The 11,248-nt window shown below is 44.1% G+C and overlaps 1 protein-coding gene across 1 annotated transcript, besides 8 other annotated features; it reads left to right on the forward strand.

The window, feature by feature from the left end:
- Nucleotides 1-1,575: 1,575 nt before the first annotated feature.
- Nucleotides 1,576-2,193, forward strand: EKO05_0010487 (uncharacterized protein; the record flags this gene model as incomplete). Its single annotated transcript, XM_038947064.1, has 1 exon — nt 1,576-2,193. One exon carries the CDS (start codon nt 1,576-1,578, stop codon nt 2,191-2,193), a length of 618 nt encoding a protein of 205 aa, XP_038794188.1.
- Nucleotides 2,194-3,617: 1,424 nt separating this feature from the next.
- Nucleotides 3,618-3,922: a mobile genetic element.
- Nucleotides 3,923-3,965: a tandem repeat.
- Nucleotides 3,966-5,255: a mobile genetic element.
- Nucleotides 4,060-4,128: a tandem repeat.
- Nucleotides 4,591-4,702: a tandem repeat.
- Nucleotides 5,231-10,345: a mobile genetic element.
- Nucleotides 6,340-6,521: a mobile genetic element.
- Nucleotides 7,576-7,733: a mobile genetic element.
- Nucleotides 10,346-11,248: the final 903 nt, after the last annotated feature.

Below are 11,248 nucleotides of genomic sequence, written 5' to 3' on the forward strand. Positions count from 1 at the left end.
GAACCATAGGGTGCCAAATAAATGTAACCATATGTTGATAGTCTCCGAATATAGGTGAACAATTAAGACTATGGATTTCCGGTAAGAGGTGGTATAGATTCGACGTTGACCAAGCTTGCAGCTGGTTTCTTTGCGCATAGTAGCTATAAAAGTGAAAGAACAGAATATGGCGCTGTTGTTGCGTGGAGAGGGAGGTGGGGATATGATATAACGGTTTATGAGGTAAGGACATCACGTGTGCCACGTGCGTTACCCTGGCGCTCCTCCCTCACCTCCATGAGCACTTTCCAGACACGTATACATCGGAGATTCGTCATGTAAACAGTTCTTCCTGATAACTATATATAAGACTATCACAACCACAACACAGAACAATACGCGTCAGCTTATGCAATAGCAACATTCTCTCACTGCTTGCACCGAAACAACAGTAGTGTAATGCATCCTGCTCGGAGTTGGAGACAGTAACGTTAGTCGTAGCTCGTCGATGCTACAAATTGCTTTGCGATAGCTCAGCCATCATAGCAAAGGGTCCTGTATTAACTCAGACGGTGAAAGGGTTCCTAAGAAGGAGCCATAATTGAACGGTGCCATGTTCTGGCACACATGCACTCGTTCCGAGGGGGGTCTCGAAACAACCCCCATAATAGGGTACAATTCGTGCCTCGTCAATTAGAGAGTAATAAAAAGGATGTCAGCATATTCAGGCTGGTCTCATTTAGCAATTTTGTCTAACGTGTTTCCCATGCGAGTCGGCACCCCAAGCGAGTCGGCAGCTCTACCCCACCGACGCGACTGCGCGACAACGCCGCGCAACACCACAATAATATTTTATACTGTGGGCAATAGTGAATTATACCTCAGATTCTTCGCTATTATCTGCATCCTCTATTTCTACCTTACAGGTGCGGGAATTGTGCCCAACCTCGCCGCAACGGCCACAGTGCCTCTCAGCGCGCACCCTCTTCGCAGGCGTTTCACCGTCCTTACGACTACTACCCTCCCTCTCAGCAATTAAGTCTGATACCTCGCCAACTGTTAAGGTCTCCTCTACCCGTACATACCGCTTTTTCCGGCTCTTGCGCTTTGTAAGCTCTTCAATTGCGCTTCGCATACGCGCCTGTTCCTCCTGCAGCAACACCATACCAATAAGCGCCTATATAGTAGGGTCAAGATGCCCCTGTAATAGTACTGTGACGATAAAAACTGTCAACATGTGTTCTAAATTCCTGACACGTGTTGCAAAGTTAATACGTTTGATTCAACATTCTTATGTGCGAATAGTGCTGACTTACAATACGTGGTGACGATGTGTTAAAGAATAAAAGCATGTTAGAGCTTGTATGTGTGTTAAAGTTTAAACATGTGTTAGACCTGTGTTATAATCTTAAAACGTCTTAGCTCTATTTTAAAACTCTAGGTTTACTTTATATGTATAAAACGTTTTGAGTACTTATTTTTTATTTAGCAACCTTCATCCTTGCTTCCTCTATTACTAAAAAGCATAAGCACATCTGAATATACACCTTACGCATGCACACCAGCCTAAGTAAAGCAAAGACTACAACGCCAACAATGCTGTCTAAAACAAGCCTTGCCCTCGTAGTACTGCAAGCCACCCTAGCACTCGCCGGCAACGCCATTATCAACAATCGCTGCAACTACGACATCTGGGTCCAGTCCGTACATGCCCCCTACGGGGGAAATATGACTCACGTTCCCGCTCAAAGTCAGTACTCTGAGCCCTTTAGCCACGCCCCAACATCAGTGAAGATAAGCAAGACCCCTTCAATCGTTAGTGGAGAGCAAACGCAATTTGAGTACAACATTGTCAGCAACCAAATGTGGTATGACATCTCCTTAGTCGACTGTGCCAAGGGCCCGCAGGGCGCTAGCGGCTCATTCGACACATCCAGCTGCCCGGGCTACAACGAGGGTCTAGCTATGCATGTCACCGATAGCATATGCAGGAAAATCGATTGCGGAGCGGAAGCTTATTGTCCTACACAAGCTTATTTCGTCCCTCAGCCGTATAAAGAGCTCGGGATAGAAGAACCGGTTTTCGTGTGTCCTGGTAATGGCACCAGTTTCGATCTGTGCATGACAGTGTGCTCGCGGGAGCCGCAGCTGAGGAGTAGGGGCATTGCTGGAAGTCTGGATAACGCGCTGGTTGTAGATGAGGAGGAGAAATAAAGCATAACAGTGTCAGGGCCCAACCTAAAATGGGCCCGAACGGCCCGGAAGGAGATATATATACTTAGTGATCGCTATCGTAACTCAATAGCGATTCGTCTCTAGTCACCTAGGACAACATACTTCTTATTCGGTTATTTTCGTACACCCAGTATTGCAATTAATCGTATTGTTTAACAATCAGTGCCTCCAATCTTCTCAGTTTTGCATCCGCATATGGTTTGGGTGCAACGAGTAGTCTAGGAAATCCGATTTTCCTCTCTCTCTCTGAAGTAGCGAGAGGTCTTTGTTGCTCATGCTTTTCAATAAAGAAGATAACCATAAACTATCAGTGGACGATTGCTGGGCCCGGTGGTGAAATAGCTATCTGATCGGCGATTCCCTAGACGCCCGTTTGCTCAGGTCGCTTGCTAGGCCACAGGAACAAACAACAGCGTTACTAGAGCCTTCAATTACGTCAGAGAAAAGAAAATTAACAACGATACAAGAAAGTACTAGCGATTTGTGCTCCTTATCCAACTCCCCCTCGTCAAACTTTGCTGGACTCACAGAGTCAACGAAGCCCACAACAACGCCTAGTGGACTGGAAGCCTAACCTTTATTTGATCAACTCCGCTAACTGTGTGTTCATATCCCTAACAACATGCAGAAAATGTGCGCCACGCTGCATAGATCTACCAACCCCTGTGAGGATTTCAGATGCCATTGCGTAGCGCATGTAAGGATCCAGCCAGTCTAGTAAAGATCACTAGTATATAAATGAGTTTCCAACGCTTCTGACACTGCCATCCCTCTTCCGCCTTACAACCGGTATATTCTAGAAGCTAACAGACTAATGGGTTCCCAAGAAACTATTCCAGACGATACATTGTATCAGGTACTCATGAATGTTGCACGATTGGCGGCTATTACTAATCATCTCAGGAGTATCAAAATTGTCCAGTGGTCAGAGATCATGCCATTCATCCATCTTCAGAACCAGCAGAACCAGCACCTGCAAGCAAGCAGTCCGGTAATAAGGAAAAGGATAAGCAGCCCGGCGAATGCGCGACAAGAGGGGCAACCTCACACATAGACGCTAGTAAGACTCTCCTCCCTACTTCCTTCGCATCGACTGGTACTGAGAAGTCATGCAGGGCACCAGGCTGAGAAGAATGGTACCAAAGTAGCAGGTCTTTTGGACGAACTGAATAACTTGATGTAGCAACATAAACACATTTCAAGCAAGGTAAACGAGGTGGTCTCTCGTCTCTAAGAAGCACTTAAACAATCCACGCATAGGAGCTTAGCTAAGAGCGGAAAACTCGTTAGATGGGCGGATAGTGCAAGGGCCTATAGCTCTGATAACAATACACGTTGTCCTAAGAAAAGAGCATGTAGAGGTTTATAGGATTAGAAGATAAGATTCTTATATTAAAGATAAATGCTAGTGTTTAGGCCAGCGGGTGCAGAGCTTTGCGTTTACAGGGGTAGCAGGGTAGAGAGTTAGTAAGCAAGGGAAAATTACAACAGTAACAGGAGTGTAAATAGCACTATAAATACAGTTTTATTTATATACACACCTGTAAACTATTTAATTCTTATTATGTTTATTACTGTCCTCTAAGGAGGAGAAATCTATAGCAAGCTCTAGAGCTACTACTAACTTCTTTACGTCCTATACGCACTTACAGACCTCTATAAAAAATATTAGTAGCTAGTAGATTTTTTTTATAGGCCTGTAACCTACTCTTCTTCTTCCTCCTCCTCTTCTTCTTCTTCTTCTTCTTCTTAGAGGCAGTAGCAGTGGTGGTAGTAGCGGCGGCGGCGGTAGTAGGGGAGGCAGCAGGGGTAGCAGTAGTGCAGCGGCGCTTCCTAGAGGGGGTGGCAGGGGCAGCAGCAGCAGCAGCAACAGCATTAGCAGTAGCAGTAGCAGCGGCAGTAGCCTGGCAGCAGGACCTAGGGGGGGTGGCAGGGACAGTAAGGACAGCAGGGACGGCAGGGTTAGAGAGGGGCTTAGCTGTAGCAGGGTTAATAAGGTCTATATAGAGAATTTAGAGGCTGTAAACTTACAGTAGAAGGAGCAGCAGGCGCCCTTACTGCTATAGTAGTAGTTAGCGCATAAGCTGTACAGCTAACCTGTAACTACTACGTAGGTAGTGTATAGGCTAGCTGCGCGCTTACAGGATAAGTAGGGGGCAGGAGTAGTGTAGCTAATAACCTGCGCAATAGTAGATTTAAGGTTCTACTGCTAAACTGCTTACTATTAGTATAGGGCTCTACAGGACGCTTATAGGAGGTTACTTACTAGTAAGGTTGAACTTGCTAGGCTTGTAGGCCGCGCGGAAGTCTAGCTTGCGCCTAGTAGGGAGGGTAACTAGGGCTCTGCAGGCCTGTAAGGTGAGGGGGGGGGTAGTAAGCAGGGTAGCAGCAGTAGGCAGGGCAGGGGCAGGCGGCAGCGGGGCAGGGGCAGGCAGCAGTAGGCAGGCAGCAAGGGCAGCAGCAGCAGTGGCAGCAGCAGCAACAGTAGTGTTGTTAGCAGCAGTAAGGACAGCAGTGTTGTAGGCGTTGGCGTTAGTGGCAGCAAGGGCAGCAGCGGCAAGGGCAGCAGCGTTGTTGGCAGTAATGTTGGTAGAGAAGGGGGAGTTAGCTATATTAATAACCTAGAGAGTAGTAAAATAGGGGGAGGGTAGCTGCCTATATAGTATATTGCAGCTAGCTAGTAGCTGCTAAGACCTATAATATTTAGTGTTATAGCTTACTATAAATAGTATATTCTGTTTGTTAGGCTAAAATAGTAAATAGGCAGCTATTAAATAACGTTGTAGGGCCTGTAGCTATACTATATCTAGATTGTACAGTAACTATATATAACCTAATTAGAGCTAGATACTAGTACGTAGGGGGTTTGTAAGCTTATAGTAAAGGTTAATCTGTAGGCATAATAGCACCTGTAATGGTAGAATAACTAGGCAGTAATGTACTATTAATAGCTGTTAGCCTAATATACTAGTAGGTTGTAGCAGTAACATTAGTAGGCTAATATACTAGTAGGTTGTAGCTAAGGGCTAATATACTAATAGCGGCGACGTTAGCAGGCTAATATACTAGTAGCTTGTAGCTAAGGGATGATATACTAATAGTAGTAACGTTAGCAGGCTAATATACTAGTAGGTTGTAGCTAGGTACAGAAGCACCTCTAGGTATATAATATTAGGGACTATACAGGATGGCTTATTGCTAGTATTAGGTGCTAGCAGTAGAACTAACAGGCCTATAAGTGTAGTTATATAGGACATAGCTACGTATAGCTAGCTATATGTAAACACAGCATAACATAGGTTAACGCCTATAATAGAGAGTAACTAGCCCTGTAACTTATTTACAGTAATTACAAAGGAAAGGCAAACTAGAAACTAGACCTGGCTAATAATAAATAGGAGCTCTCTACTAGTTGAAGTGAGCCTAATATGTAGCAGCAGGCAGAGCTAGCCTACAAACTTGCTAGATAGGATGTAGGCCTAGATATAGTAGGAGGATATCTATGTAACTACTAAACAGGTACTGTTATAGAGCCCCTAGCTTAGGTATAGATTCTATAGAAGCATTATTAGTATGCCTACCTTAAGCAGAAGGCGTGACAGGGGTAGTAACAGGGGCTTAAAGGACTGCAGCAGCTCTACAGGAGGCAGATCCTGTGTTGTATTGTCCTTAACCTCAGCAAAGTCTACTGCAACCAGCTCTACTAGCTTACTAGGGAAGGTAGCAAGCATTACAGCGTTAATTATAGCTACTGTGTTGTTCTATACAGCCAGTATAGCACAGCTATTAAGAACCTAATAGTCTGCAGCAGCCTGCTAGAGGAGGTGTAGTAGATAGATGTGATCTAGGAAGCCCTATAGGCTGTAGTAGACAGTTATCTAGTCTAGGATAGAGATTAGGCTATCTATCTTACAGGTAGCTAGTCCCTAGCACTAGGCTGCAAAATAGGTGTTATTAGCCCTAGATAGCACCTGTATATTCTAATATAGGTGTAGTATAGTTATGTGCGGCTATATAAGCGTAGACTGCTATAGGCAGGCATTAACAATAGCAGGCTGCTAGCCATAGCAGACAATAGGTAGGATCTAGGCAAAATTGCTGCTAGTAATTACAGGGAGGCTGCTAAACAGGGTAGGGGAGCTATAGACGTCCTGTAGCATATAGTAGACTACCTTAAAGCAGTAACAGTGCTGTATAGGCACCTTGTCCCAGATAACTAGAGTAGTAGCCTGTAGCAGCTGCCTAAGCTCTAAGCCTAGAGTAATAGGGCAGATGGAATTGTTGTAGATATCTAATAGGATCTGGAATTAGGAGTAGGCAGTACAGCTGCTAGGTAGTAGGACAGTAGCTATACCTAACAACGTAATATATAGGACTACCTAGCCTATAGAGTAATAGTAGGCACATATACAGCGCTAGAGGAATATCTTACCTATACCTACTAGGCCCTATATAAAGAAGTAGGTAGTGCTGTAGTTAGCCTTAATAGTAGTAGTAACAGTATTAAATACAGCGCGCTGGTCTATATTTAGCCCTGTAACAGTGTCCTAGAAGGTAGTGTCCTGCCTGTCTGTATTATAGGCTAGCTTAGTAGTAAGAAGCTAATTCTGTAGCTATACTCCCTAGTTAAACTAGTATATAGGGAGTAAGAAATCTATAAGATGTTTGCTAGACTCTACTAGCAGCCCTTCTATTAGATATAGGCTGTAGTTAAGGTACACATCTAGATCTGTAGATACTAGTAGGGTAGCAGCAGCCTTAGGTAAGTTGTTACACAAATCCGCCTAGAAGGCTGCCTAGATAGCAGCTAGATCTGTAACAGGCCTATTTAAGAGAGTAGTAATAAAGAAGTACTGTAACGCCTAGCCTGTGGCAAACGTAACAGTGTCCTAGAAGTAGGCTACCTAGTCTCTATTGTGTAGCAGTAACCTGCAGGCAGCTGCAGCAGCCTAGAAAGTAGGATACTCTGTGCTGCTAAAGGTACGTAGGTCTGCATAGGACTGTAGACCCTATACAGTAGTTAAGAGAAGCTATAGATAGAACTGTTTACCCTATAGTAGGCTGCAAAAGTATATATAGCTAATTGTAGTACTACGCTAATATACGTGCTAGGTCTATAACAGAAGGTGCTAAATAAACTAGGATAGATAGTCCTAATATAGGACCTTACAGCTATACTTATAGTTAGCGTTACGCTAGAAGAACGCTGTAAGCGTAGTTACAGATTGCTCTAGGCAGGCTAATAACTCTGTAGTAGTAGCGTTAGCAGGGAACGTAACTATCTGCTTATTTAGTAGGTAGACCGCTAGGGGCACTACAGTAGGCTGCTCTATGTGTACTAGGTACTTAAACAGCTACTAAACAGCCTTAGATAGACTAATATATCGCCTGTTTAGATACTGCTTAACCTTATCTACTTCTAAGACGTTTAGTACTACCCTGTTAGTGCCCTTATAGATGTACTTATAGACATATTTAATAGTGTAGATAATGCTATAAACCTCTATATTAATATAAGCCTAGTACTTATAGAGCAGACTAGGGTTATATAGAACAACCTAGCTGTTATTAAGGTGTATAATACAGCCCTTACACTATACAGCAAGCGTGTAGCTATTATCCCAGCACTAGTACTTAGGGTACCTGTCCTTATAGACCACTGTAGATAGGCAGTAACACTTAGGAAAGTTCTTAGAGCACTGCAGCAGGGCGCTGTTGCGCTAAGGCACTATATATAGGGCCTGTAGATTATACTCCCTATATAGCCTATAAAGTATAAAGGTCTATATAACTTTTATAAGTAGGCTATCTAGGTTATCTATAGGGAAAGGGATCTTAGCCTAGATAGTGCTATTAATTATTATAGGATCTGTAAACGCCTTATAATTATATAGGGTTAGAAACAGCAGTAGGTGTATATAGGGCAGGCCCTGTTTCTAGTACTTAATTATATACACGTGGCCTAGATAGGTGCTAAACAGGTTGCTCTTTACATCTGCTACGAGCTTCTGCACCTTTAGATAGAAGGCCTAGCAGATTAGATCAGGCCAATTCAGGCCTGTCTCCCTAGGGTAGAGCTTATAGGCAACCTCTAGATAGTATAGGCTAGCTGTAAAAGTAATAAATAGGGTAGAGCAGCTATATTAACAGACAATAGCTATAGAGTCCTAATAGCACTAGCTAACAAATCATAAGCTGCCTAGATAGGACAACAGCAGGACAACGCAGTATCTAACAGGGCCTACCTAGGCGTTGTTGTTACCTATAACAGCATTAGCAACACCGCTATACAGGTCTACCTACAGCTAGGCCTAGTTTGCTTAGATCTAGGCCAGCTAGGCCTAATTTCAGATAGCCTAGATATCTACAACGTACTGCTAAAACAGCCTATAGAAGCAGAACAGATTTGTAGTCTACCTAGGGCGGGGGTGTAGATAGTACTGATAGTAGGCTTGCTAGGTTAGCAACGTCTGTAGACAGGATCCATCCTAGTTACAGAGCGTTAGCCCTAGCTGCCACCTAGAATCCTTATAGGGAAACATTAGTACGTAGTATAGGGGCATATAAGATAGGTAGGCAGCACTAATAGTAAATAAGGCGCTAGAGTTACAGGCTGCTAGGACGATAGGACAGGACGTCTCTACACCTGCTGCGTTAGGTATTACTAGGCCTAGCTTATTGCTAGTAGGTACGTTCTCCCTGCAGCAGTCCTGCCTAGTCTCTAGGGCTAGTGTAAGCCTGCTAGTTAGTATAACGCAGGCGTCTACAGCGCTACTATTAAGCTAATCCTAGGCTGTGTAGTATATAGATATATATAGGTTATTAATCTTATATAGCATTACTATTAGATCTTAGAGAATCTAGAGCTGTAAGTGGCTGTTCTGCTAGTGGCAGGTGTTAGTAGCGTACTATAGGTTGTAAAAGTATAGCTAAGCGTACTGTAGTAGGCTTCCCTTAAGAACCTCTATAGGGCTACTGTAGTAGTATAGGGCCCTGTAGATCTAAAACACCTGCACGCTAGAGCTCTGCGCCCTACAGCTAGTAGGTATACAGTCTACTAAGGTAAACACAAAGGCAGTGTTATAGGCCTGTAGCTCCTTACAGAAGTGCTGCGCTGCTAGAGTATTTATATTAAGTAGCTAATACAGGTACAACAGTAGCAGTATAAGGGCTAGCAGGTTAACCTTACTGTCTAGGTAGTAGAGAGTAAATTGCGGGTCTGTTACAGAGGTAGTACTCTTCTACTTATCTATCTAGTGTAAGGTGCTACAGGCTAAACAGGGCACCTGTATACTGCTAATATTGTAGTATACACTATTAGGACAACGTTATAGAAGTAAGGTAGTGTCCTATTAGAGCCCTATAAGGACTGTCTTAGATAGGTTATTAAACAGGTTATTACTATACTAGGAGCTAGGGGCAGCAGCTAGAGCAGCAGTAGCTAGGTTATTAGGAGTATTACTGGCACTGCCCTTACAGCGTAAGGCCTATTTAGGGGCGCTAGCACTAGGCGCTGGCTAGGAGGCAGTTAGGCAGTCCCTCTAGGGGCTTAATAGACGTAGAGGTATAGAGAGACAGCGTTGCTAGCGGCCTGTATAGGACGTCTACTAACTGTAAGCATAATTAGAGAGAGGGGGAGGTAGTAGTTACAGCACTGCAGTTGCTACATGGCTGGTAGACGCCCCCTATCTAGTTGCAGCAGAAGTTAGCAGATAGGAGATAGGTCCTACAGCTACTATAAAATACTTAAGATAATGGCTAGCTAACAGCTAGGGAAAAGACTAGAGGGGGGGGCGGGGCTAGAACATGCTGTAGATAGGCTATATAAACCTGTAGTAAGCCTGTACAGGACCTATAAAGCTTTTTATAGAAGTTTATAGAAGTAGATAACTAGAACAATATAGGGCTGCTATAGGTAGTGTAGAACATTAGTATAGCTAAGAGTTAACGCTAGATAGTATATAGCTAGAAAACAATAACTTTACACGTCTGCTGCGCCTACTATAGGGCTGATTAATTTGTCTTAAGCAGATAGGCAGGTAGCAGCGAGTTTTATCAGCTATCTGGCACTTATTTCAGGGCTTACAGGGGCTTTGTTGGGGAGATCACTTTAAGCTGTTTATATATAAGATATAGAATGCAGCGCACAGGAGTTAAACAAAGACACTGCTGATATCTCTACACAAGCAATAAGGCATGGCCTAAGGTCCCTCCCTGTGTGACGGAAAACCCGGTGTGCCGGAACTGATCAATTAGATCGCTTGAATCGCAGACTTCTTCCAAAATAATTGCGATCTAACGTCCATCCCTACGTAGCGGGACACCCTGTGTGCCGGAACCGGCCAATCAGCTTGCTTAAATCACAGACTTCTGTCCAAAATCTGCAAGTTGATTGGCCGGTCCCGGCACGCAGGGTATCCCGTTACGCAGGGACGGACGTTAATTGGTCAGTTCCGGCACACCAGATTTTCCGTCACACAGGGAGGGACCTGAGATCGTAAACGTCCCTGACTGTACTCTGGAGGAATATTGTAGCTTGAAGTTAACGTTACTAACTTCTTCTTCTCGGACGGAATTTAGGCGCCACATGTCGTGTCTGTCAGCTCATGAATTTGCAATTAAATGGTCTTTTAGACCCATTCTTTTCATTGATTGTGTCTCCCTTGTTCCGAATTCTTCAAACGCTCTAGAAAGTGTGTCCGCTGTCTCGGTTACGTCCGGTGATAAATGTAGAGAGCTGTACCCCCAACTATTTTCTGATTCAATCTTGCTTTCACTGAGGCTGCCTATGTCCAGAAGGTCATTTATGTCGAAGGGGTCGTGCAAAGAAGTTATGGGTGGTGAGGAACATCTATTCAACGAATCATAGTCCACATGCGACCCTGTTGATGACTCCACTAGGTTTGAGACGAAACACTGATTGTAGGTTGACGGATATTGATGGAACGCCGATGCATTGCTCAAACTGGTTGGCGAGCAAAATTGGGTGACTGCTGGAGCTGCTGCCATCGCTTCGTTCGGACAGTGAGCTATC

This window comes from Ascochyta rabiei, chromosome 19 (genome assembly GCF_004011695.2).
Source record: "Ascochyta rabiei chromosome 19, complete sequence".
NCBI classification, from domain to species: domain Eukaryota; kingdom Fungi; phylum Ascomycota; class Dothideomycetes; order Pleosporales; family Didymellaceae; genus Ascochyta; species Ascochyta rabiei.